Below are 23789 nucleotides of genomic sequence, written 5' to 3'. Positions count from 1 at the left end.
TAATCTACTTCTGGCATTTACTGATGGGAACACTAAGGCTCTGAGAGAGGAAGGGATTTACCAATACCCAGGTACCAGTTAAAATCAGAGCCGGAGCCCTGGTCTTCTCCCTCCTGATTGTCTTTAGAAAACTGGAAGGCAGAAAAAAATTCGGTTTTTCCCTTCCGCTTCGGTTCACTTTCTAAATAGGTTTTAGCACGTGAGAAAACAATGAATTGAGAGAGGGCAGGAATCCAGCCCTGAAATCATACCATGGATACCTCAAAAGACTGCTAAAAGTCAGAAACAAAAGGTACCAAAAACACAACTCTCTCAATTTATAGATGATGCAAATGGAAACCAGAAAAGCTAAGTGACCAGCCCAAGGCCGCATGAATACACAGCAAAGCTGGACAAGGGCCCTGGCTCCTAACTCTTCCCGGCTAGGTCCCCCTGTACCCCGGCTGTGTCCCAGGCAGTTACCACCACTGATTGGAGGTTTTAATGATAAATGCTAGTTTTTCATCCAAGATTTTCATACGAAATGTACTGTGTTTTCTATAAAACTGAACTTGAGGGCACATACCAATTCATAGTTCAGTATCATCCACACAGAGATCTTTGGAAATCTCTTTTCTATTTCAGTGTCAGGAAAAAATATTCCTCTGCTTAGAAGTGGGCATATTTTCCCACTTCTGATGATGTAAACCATGAAAACAATTTTGTTTCCCTGTTTAATCTGGCTTCCAGGAAGCTCAGAGTCTTATTTGATGTGTAATCACATATATGTGTTTCCTCCTTTTTTCTCTTATTCCCAAACTCTACTTAATTTACTTTAATACATGTGTCTTTGGTTGTAAGAGGACTGAATTCCTTTTTGGGGAAAAATGGAGACATAATCATCATCATATAATTGTTTTGATGATGATAATAATAGTAATAATAGGAATAATAATAAGAAATCATTAGTGCTCCTCTCTCCAAGGGACATGTTATTATCCTCAAATTAGAAACTAATGATCAGACAGATGAAATAAGTTTTTCAAGGTCACACAGTTGGGGAGCTTCCGTTTTCTCATCTGTAAATTGGGTGTATCATGAATACCTACTTCACAGGGTGGTTTGGGGGTGAACTGCTATAATCCAAGTAAAACACTTAACCCTCTCTCTGCTACATATTAAATGCTCTCCACGTGTTCTTATTAGTATCTTAAAAGACTATATCTGATTGTTACATTAATACTATATCTAATTATATCTATATAGTTATTAATTACATTAATAACTATATAGACATGGACATAAACATTATTGTATTTCTGGGTCTGCCTGACTCTTTCTACCATCCTTATCCCAAGTAAGCACCACCCCATGTGCCACTCTGATCTGAGCCACACGTGAATAACTGAGAGTCACCTAGGTAGCAGTGCGAGCCACATCCCCATCTGCCATGGCTACTTTCAAGTCACCCAGCTGTGTGTGAGGCTTGGGGACTCTGAGGTGACCACTACTCAGGAGTCAGACGAGCGTCACAATGACAGGGGATGCTGACAGGCAGACATTCCTCCCGGCGTGCCTGACGAGGACCACTTCTGCTTGCCGCAGGGTCACTGTGAGCCTACGCGACACATCTACTCTGTGACAAAGTTCCTGTTTGGGGGTTGCTCCCTTTGGGTGGTCTGTATGGTCTGGAAATTCCCCCATTCTCTCCTTGCTGGCAGACCTTCTGGAGAGGTCCCCTAGCAACCCAGCCTCCAAAGCCAAGGCACCTGGAATGCCCACAGAAATACAAATCTGAAGCCTGTCTTCCAGGATCTTTGCCTGAATGAGACATTCTCAGGACTTCCCACTGTGACCCTCCAAGTCACTCAACACAGTCAGGATAACGTCATCATTCATTCTGAGGATAAGCAGGCCGGGGTGTTCAAATTACTATGCCAAGGTTAAAATTTCCCCCTATTACTCAGTCTGTCATGTCCACAAACAACCAGATTAAGTGCTGCACTTTGGTAGAGATGAAAGGAGTTCAGGCTCTCCCAACCCACCCCCGCCATTATTAATGACTTTCTCTCACTGTAGCTGATTCACCCCCAATCCGATCCAATCACACAGGATTCGTTTGCCATTGAGCGATCTCAGATTGACAGGTACGGCTTACCATACAGCATGCAACAAGGCAGGGGAGAGACAGGAAATTCTCCAGCGGTTGGCTTACCTATGTCTGAAATCTTTATTTCTGACAGAAGACAGGAGAGCGGGGAATAGAAGAAAGAATGAAGTGTTAGCAGCACGGTTAGAAGCACTATTAGCAGCCTGAAAACTTGACAGCAATGGTCCTGTACGATACTATAATAAATAAAGACTTAGCAGCTCCGACACTGATCTATTTCATATTGGCTATTACTTGTCAGTGAGCTCACTTATCAGCAGCTACGTATCACAGAAGAGGCATGGTTTCACCTACGTCAACACTGCTGACTTACGGGAAGAGAATGAGGTTGACCCAAGCTGCTTTCACCAGGGTAAGACAGAGACTGGAAGAGTCGATCCCCTCCCCTGTACAGAGAAGCACTCCCAGAGATACACACACTCAAAGCTGCATCTCTGGGCTTCCCTGGTGGCGCAGTGCTTGAGAGTCTGCCTGCTGATGCAGGGGACACGGGTTCGTGCCCTGGTCCGGGAAGATCCCACATGCCGTGGAGCGGCTGGACCCGTGAGCCATGGCCGCTGAGCCTGCGCGTCCGGAGCTTGTGCTCCGCAGCAGGAGAGGCCACAGCAGTACGACAAAAAAAAAAAAAAAAAAAGCTGCATCTCTGTGTGCACACTGCCCAATGGAGAGCTGCGTAGCCCACCACAATTCTCCTCGGAATAGAATACAGAATTGGAGATACACTCTAATTAGAAGGGAGAGGGTGACACAGAGAAACAGGCCTGGGAAAAAAGACTGGAAGAAAATATACCAAGATGATAGTATGTCGACAAATTTGTTTTTCTTTCCAAATTTAATTTATTCCTCCCTTCCTTACCCACTTACCGTCTTTCACAATCTCCCCACAGCTGTGGCAGGGAGACAGGGAAAATGGGGGTCGCTTATTTAAAAGATGTGAAAATGGAGGCCCAGAGAGGGTAAGTGGTCCAGTTCTAGTTTCTCTGCCAAGGTGGGCTGACGCCGTAGCCCACGGCTCTTTCCATCATGGCACGGGAAAGAGAGAGATACTATGAGCAGCTGACTAAAGCAAATACACTCAAGAGTTCCCTCTTCTCTGGCAGATGTCTACACTGGTCAAACTCATAAAAGAGAGAAGAAAAGGCAGCTAATATCCCATCAGCGGCTGCTTCTCATTCAGCCTGACACCTGATTTCCCGTGAGTCTACAGATTGTGAGCTTCTGATTTTCTCGTGGCCAAAGACCTTCTCCTTCCTTGGTGCCTGTGTGGGTCGGTGAGTACCAGCACCCTCATCTCGAGGGCCGTGACAGCTGTGGTCAGCCAGCGAGCCTTCCCCTCCTCTCTCGCGTGTGCTGCAAGGTGAGGCTCTCAGCGGGCACCTACCTCCCGGGAATAACTAAGCATGGCATTCAGCCACGGTGGTCCTCACCGGGCCATGTGACGATTCTCGGGCGAGGCAGACTGCGTGATGGCCTTCTGGGTTGGGCCTGCCAAGCTGGGCCTTGGGCAGATTCCTTAAATTCCCTGAGTCTCCTTTATCTTATTTGCCAGGGCGATAGTAATACATATCTTGCAGAACTGTTATACTAGGCAAATAGAAGAAGCCTCGCAAAAAGAGAGTTTCCTTTTCCCCTGGCTGCTTTCCAGCTCAAGGGCCCGTCCGCTCACATGGACCCCAGCCCAGCAAATGGGCAGATCCCAATCCCTAAACAGTTGTGAGGAACTTGGTACAATTTCTCCTGAAAGCGAGAGTCGGGCTCCCCCATCTCTAACCACAGCTTCTCTATAACCCTGAAACCCACCCTGTGACTGGTCTGGTTCTGAAAAGATCTGGTTTAAGGAGGCACAGAGACATCCAACATATGAGGCCCTTCCCCGAGCTGTGAGTGTGGCTGTGCTCCATCCCTCATGGTCAGAATGGGGACAAGCAGAGGCTGACAGCTGGCTCTGCTGCACCTCTGCGTCTTAGGAGCAGCCCGTGGGTCTCATCTCAGTGTGGGGCAGCTGCAGGGGACTTCTCCTAACTCCAACGCGTGTTAAGTAACAGGGCCAGGCTTGCTAACACTGGCACCAGGGCCTAGTCCGTGACACCATCCCTTGTCCTTATAAAAAGACTCATGTGATGAATTCTGATCAGTTTGGTGCCAGGAAACAGAAGAAAGATTCAAGGGCTTCCAAGGGCTTCTCGGTTGCCGGCAGCCTTCTACAGCATCTGGATGCCAAGATATCTCCCTGTCCCAAGGGCAGTCTGTCTTCATTGCAGTGCCCCGTGCAAAGCAGTGCCTGCTTCCCCAGAGCCCCCAGCTCACAGTTTGGCCTCTGGGGCGTGACAGGTGAGGCTCTGTCCTGCCCCCTTCTCGGGCTGGTGGGTCACGCCAGGTGGACCCACAGGATTGCAAAGGGACATATTAGGAACATCACCTTACATACCTCAACTCCAGGATGTTGGTGACGTTCCCGGAGGGGAAGATCCTTCGGATGTAGTTGAAATCTCCCACGTAGAGGCTCCCGTCGGAGCCGCACGTGAGGGCCACGGGGGCCAGGAGCTTGTTGCCGTCGGCAAGGCCGTTGCAGCTGGGGCAGGAGATGCTTCTCCGGCGCCCGTTGCCCATGATGCTCCCAATGACAGGAGGCTGCTGAGACACAAACTGGTTCTCCCCGTTCCCTTTGTGCAAGATGCCTGGGACAAGGACAGAAGAACAGAATCACTGATGGAGCAGGAGACGGCTCTCCCCTGTGGCCGGCCACAGGGTCGCCTTGCAAAAGCAAGGCATGCCAGGTCCCTGCCTACCATTTCCAGACTCATCTCCCAAGGCTGCCTCGCTCCATAATGAAACCCAGGCCATCCTGGACAGGCCACACGGCTTTGCTGATTGAATTCCCAGGACAAGTGTGTAAGACAGGTGCCATTATGCTCCCTGTATTAACAGGGGAGACCTGACATCACACAGATGACAGCAGAAGCTCTGAATCATTCAGCCCCGCTGCCTCTCAAATGGACTGAACACACCTCACGTGCCTAGTCTACGTCTCCATCACGGCACAGAATTCTTTATTGCACTTATCTGTTTTCTCTCTTTAGAGTGAGACCATTTCATGTGCAGAGACAATGTCTTTTCCCTTCTGTATTCCCACGGCCTAGCACAGACCTGACACAGAGTAGATACCAGTAAATGTTCATAGAAATACACAAGTGAAACTTCCAGACTCTTCTCACTGAGGTGGAGTCAAGAGACGGGTTTTTATCTGATTTTGATACTAACGGGCTGATCCCAGATCTTGCATGGGTCTCTTCAGTGCTTTAACTGCCCTTGGGCCTCAGTCTCCCCACGAGCAAAATGAAGGGATTGACCTCAATGCCGTGCAAGCTGCATCCCATATCCATACTGTCTCTTCTCAGGCCCAGCTCATCCTTTAACTCCTGTACTGTTGCTACAGCCTCCTAACTGGACTCTCTGCCTCTGGCCTCACCCCTTCCATACTGAAGCTTTGAGTGAGTTGTGGTTTTTATGGTCACAAGAATCTTCTCCCAGGCTGTCATCTGTTAGCTTTGCCCATTATTGAACAGACGTCTTTCATTTTTACATAGTCTAATCAACCATTTTTCAATTTTAATGTTCGTGCTTTTTTTTAGGGTTTTAGGGAATCCTTCCCTGAGATCATAAATACATTCTCCTGTATTTTCTTCTATTAACTTTAAAGATCTTTCAAATTTAGCTCTTTAATCAAACTTTTAAATTTATTTTGTGTACAGTGTGAACTGAATTTTTTCCTCCACACATGGAGCCCGTTTCCCCCAATACCAATTTCTAAAACACCTATCCATCCTCTGTTGACGTGTGATGCTCCCTCTACCACATATCATGTATACATGGTGCGTGGCAGGAACTTGTACCCTATCCACCGTGTCCTCCTTCTGTAGTTATAGAACTGTGCTGTTTAGCTGGACGTGTGACTGTCTGGAACTGACTACAATCCCCAGCTCCCTCTGCAGCTACACTTGGCAGGTAACTGGTTAAAGGTGTGGAAGTGGTGTGGGCAGCTGCTGGGAGGTGTCGCTACAATGGAAGGGGCTTGCTCTCAGTCCGTTTCCTCCCTCCTGCTGGCTGGAAAGTAGATGTGAAGGCTGGAGCTGAAGCAGTCACCTTGGACCATGACCTTGGGGATGGAGGCCTGCAGAGGACTAAACCAGCCTCGGATCACCTACCTCCAGACTTTCAGGTGAGTGAGAAACAAACTTTTACCTTGTTTGCAATTCTGTTATTTTAGCTTTTCTGACACTCATGGCCAAACGTAGTCCTAATTACTACTCACAGGTCAGTTTCTGGATGCCTTGTTCTATCCCATGGAATCTATTTCTCTGTTCCTGTGACAGCACCACACAGTTTTACGTGTTGCAGTTTTCCTAAGATATCTTAACATCTGGCAAGTGCCTCTTTTTTTTTGTTCTTATTTTAAAGACTGCCTTATCTATTTACAAATCTTTATTTTATTATAAACTTTAGAATTAGTTTTTCAACTCCCACACCCCCCAACCATCAAAGCAGTGGCTTTGATAAGCATTCTTGCATTTACAGATTAGGCAGGAGAGATCTGACATCATTACCGTGTTTACCTGTCCCATCCTGGGACACAGTCAGAGAGGGCTATCTAAACTACAGATCCGACTGTGTCACTTGCATGCTTTAAACCTTTCAGAGGCTTGAGATCTGCCTCTGGACGGAGTTGAAAGTTCTAATCTTCTTACCTGGCACTCCAGCTGCTCAAGGCCCTGGCTCTGGCTTTTGCTCTTCCCTTCATTTCACCCTTTGCTCAAACCACAATGAACCTTCTCTCCAATTACTCTTCTTTCAAGCTTCAGTGCTTTGGCACATGCTGTGCTCTCTGCCTACAAAGTTCTCCCTCCTTGACATATAGGGCTAATCCTATAGACCCTTTGAGACTCAGCTCAGAAGTTCTCTCCCAAGAGACACCCTGCTGAACCAAGAAGCTGAGTCAGGTGTTCCTCTTCTACAGCCCCCAGAGTGTCCCCGGCTCCCCTCTGTGACGGCACTGTCCCTGGCACAGTGTGGAAACTGCCTGGGAAGTGTTTGTCTCACCCAGAGTGTAAACCCTTGAAGCCCTTCACTTCTGCATCCCTGCTGCCTAGCAGTGACAAGGTAGCCAAGGAATTACCCGTATTAACGCTTCTGACCGACTGATCACATATAAGACTCCGTAATTTGAAGTGTGTGTTTTTTTGCCTCGCAGGGAACAAAGCATATGAGAGAAAAGGGTCACACCGTGGCCTGGTTCCTGAAATGGTACTAATCCACTCACCACTTTGGATGTTGAGGGCATGATGTTTGTCCAGGCTCCATCCTCCCAGCTTGGAAGCATCGATTTCATAGCCCTGTAGCACTGTTGTTCTTTTTTCCCACAGGATCAGATCTGGGCAGGATTCATACTCATAACCCACAGAAACTGTAGAAGACAAAAGGCACAAAACGCACCGGTGAGCAAAGCCTCTTCTTTGGCTTTCGATCTGCATGCAAGGCCCCTGCTTGTCTTTGGTAGGAAAGGAAGAAGGATCAAATTCCTAAGTGGCAGCCAGACCTATGGGCAATACTAACACTGGGAGGCTGGGCCTGAGCATCCTTTTTGGAGAGCAATCGTACATCATCAGGAAACATTAAACGAATGTTCTAAATACTTTATGAAGGACCCAGTTGAAGGACCCAGGTGAATCGATTCCAGGGAAATAATCTTTAGTATGGAAAATACTTTAGGCACTAAAGCCTTCACTGCAGCATTATTTATAATAGTGGAAAGTTGGAGGTAATCTAAAGGTCCAAAGGGGGTGAGAGGTTGAGCAAACCAAGTGTATCCACCTGAGGAATATTATGCAGCCACTGGAAATTACGGTTATGAAGATCACAGGGTGACATGGAAATGTGCTTACGGGGTAATGCTGAGTTGAAAGGACTGGTTATATACGGTATTAAATCTCTGTTAAAAAAAACTATACATGAAAAAAGAAAATAAAGTTTAATGTTAACAGGTAGTTGTATTTTTTTATAGAAATATGTTTGACTTTATTTCTATTTTTTGGTCCACTTACCACATTTTATTAATGAACATGATAATACTTTAATAAAGAAAAAAATTAAAAATCATTTATAATGAATACATGGAAAAGGAGCTCAGTTAGGGAACTTTGAAAACTAGAAGTTGCTCAAAACTTGAAAATCCCTGGTTTTGCTTTTGTTTCATAAATCCAGGCCTCCTGGGGCACTGGGAGGCAGGCTAACCATGGCAGGCTCCCTGAGGCTGGGTTTGTGAAAATCCCAGTAACTGCCCTACGGAAAGGAACTGGCAGAGACAGGAATGCCGTTTCTTCCAAGTATCTTTCTGTGTAGATGCTATTTTCCACTGGGCAATGCTCTATCACATGATCAAGACAGGAATTAACAATTGGGCAGCCCCTTAAAGTTTCCTTTAGGTGCCCTGAGAGATTGCTGGCCCGCTATGGCAGGAGCGAATGCATTGGAAGATGTCCCTGTGACCTCTTCCCTATGACCTTGAGTCCCTTAAGCAGACACTCTGCCTCCTACTGGTCCCCTGTCATCTCAGGAAAGCAAACCTCAGCCCCTGACGTGTCTGTGCAGAGAGACCTTAACTGGCTGGTGGGCACTTAAATGTGCTCATTTCATCTAAAGAGGTAGTAAGACTTCATGGAGTTTGAAGAGACCATAGAAGTAGTTTGGTTTACAGAAGGGATCGTAAACAGTGACGGATGGCATCTTTGCTCCCAGTGTACCCTGTGGGGTAGGGCAGGATGCAAACCTACAGGGGAGATCGTGGGTAAATCCAGCTCAGCTCCTTCCTTGTGTGGCCTTGGAAGTCACCTCACCTCTCTGGTCCTCAGCTTCCTCATGCAGAATATGAGGACAATTTCTGACTCACAGGGTGGTTGTAAAGATTAACCGAGATACCACTGTACAGGGAGCACATCACCCAGAGCAGATGCTCAACAGACACTCCCTTATTGCCTGCCTCCCTCCCTCCCTCCCTCTTTCTCTCTTCATTACTTCTCATCTGCTTCCTCACTCTGCCTTTGCCAAGTCTAGAAAGGGAATGAAACTGGAGTGAGCTTCAAGTTGAGAGGGATTTCCTGGGCTGTTACTCTAAGTGCTTGGAGGACTAGCCCTGCAGGGGTCAGGACTGCTAACAATCCGGCTCTGAACCCTTCGTGGAGCCTTGCTCTCAGCCGGAAGCTGAGATGAGCACAGCCAGCCCTGGAAGCCCAAGGTCCGAGTGGGGCTGGGACTCCAGGTGAGGCTGTTGTCACCTTCTGCTTCATGTTAGAGAAAAACAGCAATAACATCAACAAAGGGACTCTCTGATTGGAAAGGAGGTAAAGAGGCCAAAAGGCCTTTCTGATGAGGGAAGAATCTTAGCTCCTGCACCTCAGTAAGACTGAAGAAACCCAGAAGCTCCAGAGTCCCCCTTTTTTTTTTTTTTGCGGTACACGGGCCTCTCACTGTTGTGGCCTCTCCCGTTGTGGAGCACAGGCTCCGGATGCACAGGCTCAGCGGCCATGGCTCATGGGCGCAGCCGCTTCGCGGCACGTGGGATCTTCCTGGACCGGGGCACGAACCCGTGTCCCCTGCATCGGCCGGCGGACTCTCAACGACTGCGCCACCAGGGAAGCCCCAGACTCCCATATTTTTAATGGGTAAGTTCAGGCCCAACGGCTGGGGGTGGGGGCAGGGTTGGGGCAATGTCCACATGGCTCTATCTCTGTGGCACCAGCCTCTTTCAGCCCATCACATAACACCACAGTGCTCTTCAAGGGCCTTTTTGGTTTTGTAACCCTCTTTTTTAACTGTCAAGTTTTCCACATGCAGGTCTTTGAGTACTTTCTTTTAGGTCATGGATGGTCACTGAAAGGTCCAACTAGACCTTAGGTATTTCTGAGAAGAGAAAGGGAGGAAGAAAAAACAAGGGACGTGGAAAAGGAGCCCCGTGCCCCCAAATCTTACTGTCTCTCTGAGGACGGCACTGAGGCCTGCGGCTGGGAGGCTTACCGAAGGCTTCCGAGAGCCCAAACACCTTCTGGTTGTAGACGTCTGTCTTGTCCCAGATGAAGTAATAGGACAAGTCTGGGGCTGCAGCGAACCACTTCCTGAAGAGGCGGCCCTCAACCGCCACCATGAGGTGGACCTTCATGAGGTTGAAGGGGATGGTGCTGTGGGTCAGGCTGATCCTCAGGACAGATTTGTAGCCGGGGGTACGGCTGCTCAGGTAGCTCAGCCTCATCTTGCAGCCAGAGATGGCGATTTCCTCCTGCAAAGCCTAGAGAGACAGATCACAGCAGGTGACAGTCACAGAATCACTGGTGGAGGGAAGGTGGCCACAGTCCCACATACTCTGGGTGTTCAAGAGGCAGAGAAGGATGCAGAGAAGGAGGAGGAGAGAAAGGGAGAGGAGGAAACAGAGTGTGAAGGGTAGGGCAGGAAAAGAAGAGAAGGGAGGGAGGGGTGTGGGAGGAAAAGGAGAGTCAGAAGGCCTGCTTTCCGGGGCAGCTCTTACTCGGGACATCCCTGCTCCATAAGCCTCAGCTTCCTCCTTTCAGCAGGGATGGCGATGCTCATCTCGTTGCATTAATGAGAAGATAACACGTGTGAAGTATTTATCATACTGTCAGCTTTCATTCACTAGCTGTGTCATCCCAGAAAACTCATGGAACCTCTGAATCTCTGTTTCCTCACTGGATTAGTCTGATGACTGGGTAAGGTCACATACATAAAGTGCCCGGCACATAACGGACACTCAGTAAATGTTACTAATGATGACGGTGCTGCTGGTGCTGGAAGCAGGGGGCCCTGGGAAGTTCCCTCCGACCGATGTGTACAGGTGGCTCAGCGAGAAGGCCTGCTTCTCTCTCAAAACTTTCCTAAAGGAAGATCTGTTACAAGTGGCTTTCCTCTTCAGGAAGGTACACAGAGGCTAGAGATGTGGACCGAACCATTATGCAGGGTTGGGAACACAGACTGCCAAGGACCTGCAGCTAAGGCCCGCAGCTCATCAGTAGAAAGAGGACAGATGGGCTGCACGGAGTCTGCATGCTCCAAGGCTGTGCCAGAGGGGCAGAGTGGTGGGAAAGGCAGTGCTTCATCTACTGGTGCAATGGGCTCAGCTCCAAGATGGGAAGCTGAAATTAATGCCAAGATGCCTGGGCACATGGCAAAAGTGGAGAACTTTTATTGGCTTGATGCTCTGGGCTCTGTTTCAAGAAGGGGACGTTAAATCAATTGAGGCTAACGTATCCATTAAAAGGACAATGATTATTTTACCCTCGTGGTCACAGGGGAACTGGGCCTTCACAAAGAAAGCCTCTTCCTTTCAGTCTGTGTCACAGATGGGTGTGAACTCCCACCCCAACCCATTCTCCTGAACACACGACATTTTTCGGGATTGGGCCTACACCAAAGCAATCTTCCTAAATTTCAGCTCACAAGTTCTAGGCAAAGCCGGGCTTGAGTGCCATCAGATGCTGTCATAAGTATTTACTCTCCTTAACATACCCTTCAAAATGTACATCTCCCTGTACTTGCAAAGGGTAGCCAATGACAGGACTGGGAAAACCCAACAGTTTGTTTTCACGTATTTCATGAACCTGATAAGAAGCAAGGTTTGTGACCCAGCTGGGCTCGTAGACACCCAGCCCGGGGAGCACTGTAAAGAGAGGGAGACCTTTCACCTCATTTGTTTTGAAGTTCCTGCTCCTGGGGAGACGTCTTGCTGGAGCTAAACCAGTGCTGAGTAACAAACATCCCCTCCCCAGCAAGCTCCGTCTCCGCTGACAACCATTCCGTAAGAAAGGTCAGCCTGGGAGTGGAGACAGGAGACAATCGCTGAATGTCTGCAAAGGAGTGAGGTTTCAACCTGTGGCTGCAATGAGAATTCCGAAATGGTTGTGTTTCCTTCTTGAGGGCCGGCGTCTGAAGCCACTGAACAGGGTGCAGCGCAGAGATGTTCCCGCTTAGCCCAGCAAGAAATACACACACAAACGTGTCTAAACACCCCGCTCCGCCAGCACCGGAGATCATTTATCAGCCTGCACGTCGCCAGAGCTCTCATGAGGACGGCGGGACGGCTGGGGCTTCTCCCCCAGTTTCTGCACTGCCATCCCTCCTCCTCCGCAGGCTTCGTTTCTGCCATTAGAAATTGGGCCGGGATGGCAGAAGAAATTCAGGTCCACACAGCTTTGTTAGGCAAAGAATCCATCTTGGTTTCTATCAGATGAAAATGCATTTTTCCAAATTACTTCCTTTTAATGATAATGAAGTAAAGCACTTGCATGTATCGATTTGAGCCAAAGCGCTCATTAATTGGCATGAAGGCAGTGTGTGTAAAATAATCTAATAGTAATAATGTTTAAAATTCACCGAGCACTTAGTAGGTGCCAGATATCGTACCAAGTATCTCATACACATTTCCTCATTTAATCTTTAGTACGATGCAAACATTTGGGACCCTCTGCCTCACTCCTCTTGGTGGAAACTACCATTGCTATTTTTCTTTTTTTTTTTGCAGTACGCGGGCCTCTCATTGTTGTGGCCTCTCCCGTTGCGGAGCCCAAGCTCTGGACGCGCAGGCTCAGCGGTCATGGCTCACGGGCCCAGCCGCTCCGTGGCATGTGGGATCTTCCCAGATCGGGGCACGGACCCGTGTCCCCTGCATCGGCAGGCGGACTCTCAACCACTGCGCCAGCAGGGAAGCCCCTATCATCGCTATTTTTAACAGAAATAAGGAGGGGCGGGGGAGACACTGGAGGTTGGGGAAAGGAGACGTGGAAGTGAACTGGGTGGCGGAGTGGAGAGGGGGTGGGAATTTATTATATGCTGGAGGGTGCCAGGCACTTCACAGGGCTCACGTGTATTAAGTGTGTAAGGGGGTGGCCATCATAGCCTCACAGCACGCCGGCTGGGGTCTGGATGGTGGACTGATGGGCTGTCTCTTTCCCCTGTCTCTGAGATCCTCCTCCACCTCCCGAATGAAATAAAGGCATGGAGAAATGCAGTTAAGAAAGCTGGGTATACCTGAATTTCCGGAACGATGGGGCCTTTCTCTGCACAGGAGCTGGCGAAGGACGTCAGTGGGGAAGGAGACAGGACAGGGTTGGGGCGGGCAAAGTTGCTCAGGTCACAGCTGGGAATCTCATTCTCCTCCTGCCGCAAGATGATGGTTTCCATGACAAAGAAGCGATCCCAAGGCAGCCAGAGGGTGTGCTCCTGTGTGATGAAGGGGGCCCGCTCGAACCGCAGGATGATGGAGATGCCGCCATTTGTGACCAAGTCAAAGCTGTTTGGGAGGGGAGGGTGAGAAGGAGAGGAGAGGGAGGAGGGAGGGGCAGAGAAAGGAGAAAAATTACACCGAAGGATCTGAGCACTTGTTGAGGGAGACTCTAAAACCTGAAAGACTAAAAAGAAAAAAACAACCTGAAAGACTTGACCGCGGTCACAAACAGTGACAGAGGTTCCAGAAAGCATTATGTCTTTGAAAGTGATTCACCGTAGAGAACCTGCCAAAACCAAATAACAACCTGCTTTGGGGAGCCATTTGCTAGGACACAGGACCGCTGATGAGCCTCTGCTCGGGTGCCCCTGGTACTTAGGGCGTCTTAGAGCTGAAGCCCAGTGAAAATTCATCAGAATAAAGCAGAACAAACCCTGCCCTGGTGTTAGAGCTCTAAGCCTAGTCCTGGCTCTGCCGTGGGCTACTGTGTGACCTTGGGTAAGTCCTTTAGCCCGTCTGATTCTCAAGTTTCTCATCTGTAAAAGGCAAAGGTTCAAATAAATTATTCTGAAGTCATTAAGATTCTATGACTCTACAGCAATTGTATCTCTGATTATGATACTCAACCAGGCCTTTGGAGTTACAAAATAGCAAGGTAGTTTAGAGACGGGCATAATTAGAATCACCGTAACTTAGAAGTGAAAGAGGAACCAGAAGACTGAGTCCCAACCTCCCAGTTGAGATGAGATCTCCGTGGCTGTGTCCCTGAGAGCTGGTCACCCAGCCTTTGTTCAGTGCCCTTTGGGGATGGCCAGAAACTTGCTGGCAGCTCTGTTTTTGGTTCTGGCATCTTAACTCCCATCACCTGCAGACAAACCTGGCCGGGTACTTGCCCATCCAAGCCTTAGCATGGACCTTTTTTTTTTTTTTTGAAAATCCAAGGAAACTGAGTTCCCGCTTGTACACTCCATGTTTCTGACCCTGAGCGTCTGATCTGAGGGTTCAGCAGCTAGGTGGTCAGAGGCCAGATGAGCTCACATTATAGAAGATGGGAAAGGAGGCCCAGGTGTAAGCCCAGCTATGTCACTAGTCCTGCAGGCTGGGTCTGCTTTGCCAACTAGAGTGCGTGGTTGCTACTTAAGACCCCATGTTCGATGTGCAGCAAGATTAATTCAGACCAGAGTTTTGTGTCCTTCCCCCACCCCATCAAAACAGAAGTTTAAAATCAAGTAACAGTTGAACCACTAGGTCATCTGACCTAGTCCCCTCTCTGAATCTGATGCTTTAGTTCCTTCTACAGAACCACTATCAAGGGGCTATTTGGGTCCTGTCTGCACATTTCCGGCGACGAGGAGCTTGCTATGTCCGCAGGGAGACTGTCCCATCTTTGGTTATTTCTGTTAGTAGACTTTTTTAGGGGGGTGGAAATTGAGCCTGGGTCCCTCTCTTAATAGCTCCTTAGCCACTGGGACATGTTCTACCTGCTAGGGTGACTTCAAACTAGTCTTCCTCTGCCTTTGACAGTCCTTTAGGACTTGAAAACAGTGATCCTGTCCACCTGTCACCTCCTGGTGATGTCTCTTTGGACAAAGTCCTTTAGCTATTACTTTTAGGATGCATTCTCAAGGCCTGTCCTCATCTTGCTTTTTTGGATGGAGGGCTTCTGCTAACTCCTCACCCACTCAGAATTCCAGTCCCCTCCCCTCCAGAATCCCACTGCACCATGTGCACTTCTCCTAACAGCCCACATCACACTGCACTGGAATCATACATTCACTCACAGGCCTGGGGACACTGATTCCTCTCAGCCTTTCCAGAACTTAGCCCCGTGCTTGATGGTTATAGTTTATAGAATGAACTCATGAGTGGCGTTGTCAGTTTCTTCTGAATTGACTGTATACTAAACATCCTAAGTTATTTCTTCCTTTGGCTATTACCGTAAGTCAGCCTCGGGGTAGATGACGCCCTCAGATCTGGGTCCCCAAGCTCCAAAGCCTGACTCATCTGTCCTTTGCAGATGCTTTTCATCTCTTTTGCCTGCTCTTCACTCGGCCCCTTCTAGGCCCACATAACCTTTGAGTAGAGGAAGTTGGCTACCATCGTTCTTCAATACATAATAATAGAGAAACACCAGGGAAGGTGTTTATTTTCAACTAAGAGTTCAGGTTTTAGCTTTCCAGAAGAATACCCAGGGCTTGGGGAAAATACCCAGGGAACAGAACCGAACAGCATCTGTACTTCGACAGAACACTTAACTGTCAAACAGAAGTTTGGCCTGACTTACAAGCTCCCTTCGTGACAGGATGAGCGCGGGGAGGGAGTGAAGACAAACATGAAAAGACATATTCTCAAGGCCGTGAGCCAGGTGGGGGCAGCTGGCCTAGCCAACAGCGGGGTGTGATTGGCTCTTGCCAAGAGCCAGCCCTGCCCATCTGGAGGGAAACCTTGCTGTGGACATGGGCGTGACACTGACCTCAAAGGGAAGGCCTGCTTCTCAGATGAAGCCCCAACAGTGAGGGCCAGTCCGAGCACTGCCACTTAGTCCACAGGTGAGTTCCGTCACCTGTCTGAGCCTCAGTCTCCTCATGTGAGATGAAGGTGACAATCATCATCACTTGGCAGGTTATTAATAAGACAGATGAGATAATGGCCGAGGAAAGCACTGGGCTCCATTCCCTGGGCTTCGTGCTCTGTATAATCCCATCTTTCAGTTCAATGAACCTGAACTGCTTCTCCTGTCTGCTATTTTTTTTTTCTTTCAGTATATGGGCCTCTCACCGTTGTGGCCTCTCCCGTTGCGGAGCGCAGGCTCCGGACCTGCAGGCTCAGCGGCAATGGCTCATGGGCCCAGCCTCTCCGCGGCATGTGGGATCTTCCTGGACCGGGGCACGAACCCGTGTCCCCTGCATTGGCAGGCGGATTCTCAACCACTGCGCCACCAGGGAGGCCCCTCCATCTTTTTAATGATCTCTTTGGCTAACTTCCCTGCCACTGTTTTCTGTCTGTGAGCTCTTGTTAAGACTTGAGGTCTGGTATTTCAGCATGGGGCCGGGGTGGGAGATCTGGACAAAGGCAAGTGTCATGGTGCCTGCCGGGAAAGTGAGGAATACAAAGATGAATCAGACCTGGTCCCTGGACCTGCATACACTGTTATCTCCAGGTGATATCTCTAGCCTTACAGTTTCTCCTCGGGTATGAGAAATAAGAAAGAAGGTGAGCCAGGGACAAGGGGGAGGGAAATGGGCAAGATGCTACCCATTCACATATAACAAACAGGGCTCTTCAGACACTTATTAGAGAATAAGTCATGACTCTCCCATACATTATGCAGTGTCTAAGATGGGAAGAAAACTTAAGCCCCCTGATGCATTGGTAAGAACTGTCCTGAAACGCAAGCTTTAGGCTGTAGCAGCTCTGGCTGCTCGGGTGTAATTAAGCTGGCCGGTGCAGGAAACATGGCTGATACTTACCGCCCCGGATGCCCATCCTCTCATGAGGTAGTAGAGAGTGCAAGGGCAGCACAACAGGACGAATCAAAGCCTGGAGGTGCTAACTGGGCATTCCCCAAGGGCCACCAAGTTTACTGGACTCTGGTGTGTTTTATGGACTCACCCTAACCGAGCACAGTGGGCAGAAGACGGACTACTCGCCATCTCACATGAATGATGGGCAAATTTTATGGCAAAAAAAAAAGAGCGGTCCCCATGGCTCCTTTTTGATGACTGTTTCACAGCAGGTAATAATGTAGTCAGGATACTTGTTGCCTATGATGCTCACATCTCCTATTTCCACAAAGCAGGCACCATGAGGAAGGAGACTTCTCCCTGCTGTAGCACAAGTCTGCACTGAGGTGCTTCTGGGGATCAGTGGCCTGGCCTGGACAGATGATCCCTGGGGACTGGCCACCAGCCTCTTCCATTCATAGGGAGGGGGAGGAGGGAAGAGAGGGCTCCCCATGCCCAGCTTGCCAGCCCCATCTAAGAGGCACATATGTCTACAAACAGATGAGCCCCTACTTCATTATCACCTCGGCCAGGACATGTTCACATCTGAGATTGGATTAAAGAGGTGCTGAAATCAATCAGGCTGGAGCACAATTTCCAACACAGAGTGAAAATCAACCTTATGGGCCCACACTTAGCCAGATGGACACCACCACCTGATTTTATTAAAAATAGAGGGCTTGTCACCACTGACAGCCTAAATATTCCACTTTCCTCCTTCCTCTCCTCTTCTCTCCAAAACAGTCTCATGGCTTGCACTGTAATCATCACCTTTTTAAGTTGTAACTTTAATATATTGCTAATATTTATTGTATACTTACTATGTGCTAGACCCTGGAGACACAGCAATGAATCAGAGTGGGGCAGGGAACTAAGATTTATTAAACACCTACTATGTGCACGGTGCTTCTCCACTCATCATAGAATCAAATCCTTACCACCACCATGTAAGATAAATAGTATTAGGACCATTTAACAGATGAAGAAGCTGAGGCCAAGAGAGGTAAGGAGATTTGTCTAAGAACACATGGCCAACAAATGGGGGAGCTACAGTGATTAAAGAAACCTGACTTCATTCAGGCTGATGAACTGAAGGTTCTCACAGGGATCTGAAGGTCAGAGTTCTGTGATCGCTCAGTGGCTTCCATAGACCTGGGTGGTTGCAGATGGAAACCACACAGCAGGAATGCTGAGACTTCTGGAGCTTTCTGGCCTACGGAGAATGGTCCACTCGACAGTATTTTATATCATAAGCCATGCAACAGAACAATATGTATAAGGTACCGCATGCTTACTCTGAGAAACAAGTAAGAAGACGCTGCTTAATTTAGAGCCAAGGGGACTTAGGCCAGAGTCAGCTACAAGGTCACACAGCTAGTGCATTGCAGGGCTGGGCACGTGGATTCAGGTCCTCTGACTCCAAGTCCTATCCTTTTCGCACGTTGTCATTCCAGCAGCAGCTATGTGGCAAGACCACGAGAGCAGAGCCTTCACCAACCCTGGTCCCCAAAAGGCCTCTTACCTGCCATCTTGCCTGCTGATCGTGTATCCAAAGAGAGGGTTATTGACGAAACTGATGTTCACACCAACCAGCGGGGTCCCATCTGATGTCATTACTTGACCACGAATGACACATGCATGCCTGGGGTTAGAAAAGAGAGAAAAACATGACCTACTTTTCACGTTAGAACCCTGGCTGGCAGGTCAGAAGACTGAGGCAGGTCACTCAGACATATCTAGGCACCCAGGGGCTCACGGTATCCACTCAAGATGAGCACTACCTTTTTTTTAATTGCCTCAATCTAAGTCATCAAAGCATCCTCTAAAGAATTATTACTGAAAAAGGTTTTCAGATATCTCACTGAGAGGGTTATTTTCTATGGATACCGTATTATGCTGTAAGGAGAAAAAGCTGATGGGGTGGGGTGGTGCTTTACAGTGTAGTTATGCATGTGAATTTGGAGTCACGTGACTTGGGTTCAAAACCTAGCTCTGTCACAGCTCTTCTTTTTAAAAGATGTTTATTTATTTATTTATTAGTCATCCATTGAATACACATCAGTGTATACATGTCAATCCCAATCTCCCAATTCATCCCACCACCACCTCCACCCCCCACCACCACCTTCCCGCCTTGGTGTCCATACGTTTGTTCTCTACATCTGTGTCTCTATTTCCATCTTGCAAACCGGTTCATCTGTACCATTTTTCTAGGTTCCACATATATGCGTTAATATACGATATTTGTTTTTCTCTTTCTGACTTACTTCACTCTATATAACAGTCTCTAGATGCATCCATGTCTCTACAAATGACCCACTTTCGTTCCTTTTTATGACTGAGTAATATTCCATTGTATATATGTACCACACCTTCTTTATCCATTTGTCTGTCGATGGGCATGTAGGTTGCTTCCATGACCTGGCTACTGTAAATAGTGGAGTCACGTGACTTGGGTTCAAACCCTAGCTCTGTCACAGCTCTTTGAGTCTCTGTTTTTTCATCCTCGTGCACAGGAAGCTCCATAAATGGCAGTGATCTTTATTGTCACTAAGGGTCTCACTGGAAGCAGGCATTCACGAAAGTGAACAGGATAGAGGGCACTTCCTCTCACCTGGCATTGGAGACAGGAGAAGGGCAGATGCTGGTGTCCCCTTGGAGTGGTTTCTAGAACTCGGCACCTCTCCCAACATCCCCCCTCCTATTCTCCCTCTATATGCCAGGCAACAAGCCATCTGCTTTTCCCAAACTTGCCAGTCAAATATTGTTCAAAGCCTCTGTGTCTGTGCAATGTTCTTTCATCTGCCTCAGATATTATTCCTGTACCCCTCTCCCAACATTCTCATCCTTGAAGACCCAACTTGAAATGACGCCTCTTCCCTGAAGCCTTTCTTGACGCCCCTAATTAGAACTAGTCACTGTCTCTTCCAAAACCTGGCACAAACCCCTTGATACCCTACCACACTGTACATGTTCCTCCACTCCACTAGATCACCAGCTCTTTGAGGCCAGGGTCAAGGTCTATTTCCTTTTTTCTCTCTAGAGTGCCCGGGAATGCCTAACAAGTACGAGGTGATAGTTTAAAAAAGCAAAAACAGTAGGTTGGGTAAATACGTGGGACAATTAGAGATCATCTAGAATGATGTTTTTTCAAATATTTCAGAAACAGAATCTTTTTAGCAGATGATATTTTATAAGGATCCCCAAGTGGGAAGCCAATAAAAACAAGATCTGCTCCAGATGAAGTAGGGGTGGGACCCGCTTTCCCCTTGGGGTGGTTCTGAAAGCAACTCTGTAGAGTCTTAGTTTCTGGAGAAGCCAGAGGAAAGCCAGCTGGAAAATCACTGAGTTAGTGGAAGAAGACGAAACTGGGTCCACAGACGTCATGTTATTTGCTCCAAGCCACACAGGGAGGCAGGGGCAGAGCCAGGCCTTGAGTCCAGGCCTCACACTCGGGGTCCAACTCTAGACCAGTCTGTACACCACTGGCAATGGGTGGAAGTGAAGATGCTCACTGGTGTCAATGTCCTGAGGGATCAGGGCGCTGGGGAGACAGCCCTCGTGGACAAGACAAATCTGAGGCAAAGACGCAAAGGCTCTGTTGTCCACAGTTCGGAAGGCTTTTTTCTGGCCTGGGGAAGAGCTAGAGATGAGGCCTGTGGGCATTCATAAAAAAACATCTCAAACTCAGCCTCTGCTTTATTAGGTACCTACATCTCTACCCTTTCTACAGAGGAAAGTGATAAGCTTTTCTCTGTTTGATGAGAAAAGCAATTAACACCAGGCTTGTAAGCAGCTGGGCTCCCCGGTGTCAGTTTGTCCTTTCTGAAGGCAAGAACAACTACCCACAATGCACCGAGCTCCTCACCCCACCTCCCCTCACCACACACAATCTGGTTAATGTTAATTCAGTCAGTGGTTTTCTTCCGAGGCCCTTGGTCTAAATGCAATTACACGGCAAACAAGTTAAGCGGGTGAGGCTCAGCAAAGACTCTCCATCCTGCTCTGAAGGTCTCCCGATATATTCACGTGAAATTATCTCTCCGCTAATGGGAAAGATTTATTCCGTCAATTGTATTCAGCCGGTACTGAGAGATGCTTTCTCTAATGGAGGAAAATTGAATTTCTTATTGCTGGAACTCTGTCCTTCCAGAGGATTACTAACAGATCTCATATCCTGGTGCTGGCTACTCTCCAGCCTCCTCCTGACATATGTGCCTTCAGATTCTGCCTGGACGCTAACCAGCCCTCTGGGGATGGTTTCCTTTGGGGGGCTGCCCTGGCTGCTGCCCCTCCTCCACATGTGGGCCAGCCTCCTCTGATTAATATCTCTTTGGGGATTTCCTGATAGTTGGGAAACATTAAATCAGCACCATTTGGCCATCAGGTCGCCTCCACTTCAGCAACCCGGAGCAGATGTAATTTTAGCCTGGGCTCCTGTGGATTGCTTTGGATCCTGGAGAAGATTAAGTTGACTCCCGGTACCCCTGTGGGCCACAGAGGCCTCCTGCCAAAACAGGCATTTGGCTCAGGAATTAAGTCCTGGAGAAAAACACTTCCATCCTCCTTCTATTTGACCATGACTTTCAGTTGTCAAGAAAACCCAGTTCAACGTAAAGCCTTCCCTGGAACAAAGAAGGTGGGGAAGTCTGCTCTAGGAGACTTCCAGGAGGCCCTTCCAGGAGGCCCTGGAAATGTGTCTCCTGCCACGTGTTTTTGTCCAGGGAGGTCTGAAGAGATGTGGCTGCTGGGTTTCCAAACATTTTCTTTCTTCATCCAGTTATTCAATGGAAACCACCAGTGGTGCCCTGGTGAATATTTAACAATTGGCTTGCAAAGAAAAGTGGCTTTAATTTGTGGCATGTGCCTATTTCTGTGGTGTAAAGACTTCCACCACAGCCGATTTCACACTACTGATGAGATATCACTGCACCCAGAGTTGGGAAGAGATGGCTGGTAGGACACCAGTATATAACAGTATTTCCACCACAGAGAAACAAGAGACCTAAATAAACTCTAGAGTAAAGATGATGGTAAAACACAGATAAATAACCAGAAAGTGATGAGTTTTGATTATTACCTTTGTTTTTAATCTAATTTGTTTAACTGTGATTTTATATAATTTAATTTTTAATAATAGTTGTGCTTAAGAACTAGCTTGCAGAACTCCTGAACATTTAATAAGCAGTCCCTGTGAGCTGGCATAAGCCAGCTTCTGTCCACGACTGAAACACTGACCCTCACACTAAGGGTCAGTGCATCTAAGAAATAGGTGCTGCTTTGACTGTGAAATTCCGTAATGGAAGACTGCCTTGGTGAGAAATCACTAATGCAGGGTGCAAATCACTGTCACCAACTTGGCTTCCCAGCTGGCTCATATGAGCCTCTTATCACCAGTCCTATATTTGACGTGTTTTGCTTTTCCTCAGTCACTGTCTTGGCATATGGGGTTATTTTCTACTCATCCTTAGGGTCCCATCTAAGCTGTCATCACTTCAGTGAGGCTGTTTCCAACTCTTCCTGGCACAGCTAATCACCCCTCTGCTCCGCTAGGTTGCTCTAAACCTTCCAAGTATCTCTCCATGATGTGACTGTCATACAGTGACACCATTCACATTTACACAGCTATCTTCCATCTCCAAGGGCTAGGTAAGCATGAGATATTCTCCCCAAGTGTTTATTAGGTGAGAAATGATCAAGGAACTGAAATTCAGAGAGAACAGACTTGCTCAAGGTCCTACAGCAAAGAACTCAATGGGTTGAACTGACACTCAAAGCTAGGACTCCTTACTTCCAGGTCCTTCCTCTTACTACTGTGTTATTCACCTGCACTCACTAAAGTTCACTTAATTTAGAAAGCGGGGCACCTACTCGAAGGCAAGCACTGTGTTAGGCCGCTGAGGCTATAGAAATACACGGATTACAGTCCCCGGCTGCTGCCTAGAGCTCACCAAAGCAAACGTGAAGTGCCTGAGTGTAGTTGTCTCTGACACCAGTGAGTCAACACATGGGTTTGGCATATGTCAGGCAGCTGGGCTACAAAACAAGCAATTAGGCTGGGTGAACTCTGCCAGGAAGGAGTACTCATGCCAGGCCAAGGGGGCGAGGCGTCAAACATGCTGGCATTGGCCCAACCACATACTCAGGGCCCGACTGAGGTGCCCTGGCTGACGCCAGTGACAGGGGAGATCTGCCTGACTGCTTCCTGGGGACACCTGCCAGGTTTGGGATCAAGGGAGGAAAGTGTTGGAGAGACAAAACCACCGTGAAACAGAACCAAGCAAAGAAGAAACTCACCTCAGCCGCCCGTCAGGGAGAAGTGGAGGGGTGTGGTGAAAGAGCCCTGGGCAGGGGGTCCGTTCCCAGTTCTGACTCTGGTAACTAACTGTATGACCTTGGGGCATCATCTGACCTCTCTGGATTTCCATTCTCTCCCCTGTCCATGCAGGCTGAAGATTTTCTCAAACAGATGTGAAGTGGAACGTATGATGGTTTTTAACTTGGTGCCCCTCAATCCAGCTCAAGCAGCCCTACTACACGTGGCTTCAGAATCCTAATGGAGCTCATACAATGCTGATACTTATTTCTGAGTTGTTCCCTTTACATGGAACCTTCCACCCGTCCTCTTCACCTGAAAACCACCTGCTTAGCCTCAGGACCCACCTGGAGCGGTACCCTAGCACTCGCACTCCCTGGGCTGTCTCTGCAAAGACTCTGAGTGCTGTCATGCTATTGGGCAACCTTTTCCCCCCAGCAGATCACAGGCTCCTTGAAGACAGGGACCACATTCCCCTCACTGCTGGACTGCCAGCACTGAGCGTGGGTGATGCTCATTCTTTTTTTTTTTTTTTTTTTT

The 23789-nt window shown here is 48.2% G+C and overlaps 1 protein-coding gene across 1 annotated transcript in view; it reads right to left on the bottom strand.

Moving 5' to 3' along the window:
- Window positions 1–23789, bottom strand: part of TENM4 (teneurin transmembrane protein 4) — a 385173-nt gene that overhangs the window by 55801 nt on the left and 305583 nt on the right. Inside the window, exons 16-21 of the mRNA XM_060017248.1 lie at window positions 18456–18575; window positions 13235–13496; window positions 10217–10484; window positions 7467–7610; window positions 4578–4827; window positions 2195–2215 (exon numbers count right to left, since the gene is read on the bottom strand). Of these exons, the coding sequence (XP_059873231.1) occupies window positions 2195–2215; window positions 4578–4827; window positions 7467–7610; window positions 10217–10484; window positions 13235–13496; window positions 18456–18575 (1065 nt within the window). The remainder of the gene's footprint in view (window positions 1–2194; window positions 2216–4577; window positions 4828–7466; window positions 7611–10216; window positions 10485–13234; window positions 13497–18455; window positions 18576–23789) is intronic.

This window comes from Delphinus delphis, chromosome 8, assembly GCF_949987515.2.
Source record: "Delphinus delphis chromosome 8, mDelDel1.2, whole genome shotgun sequence".
In the NCBI taxonomy this organism is placed as follows: domain Eukaryota; kingdom Metazoa; phylum Chordata; class Mammalia; order Artiodactyla; family Delphinidae; genus Delphinus; species Delphinus delphis.
This window is presented reverse-complemented; position numbering and strand designations above follow the sequence as displayed.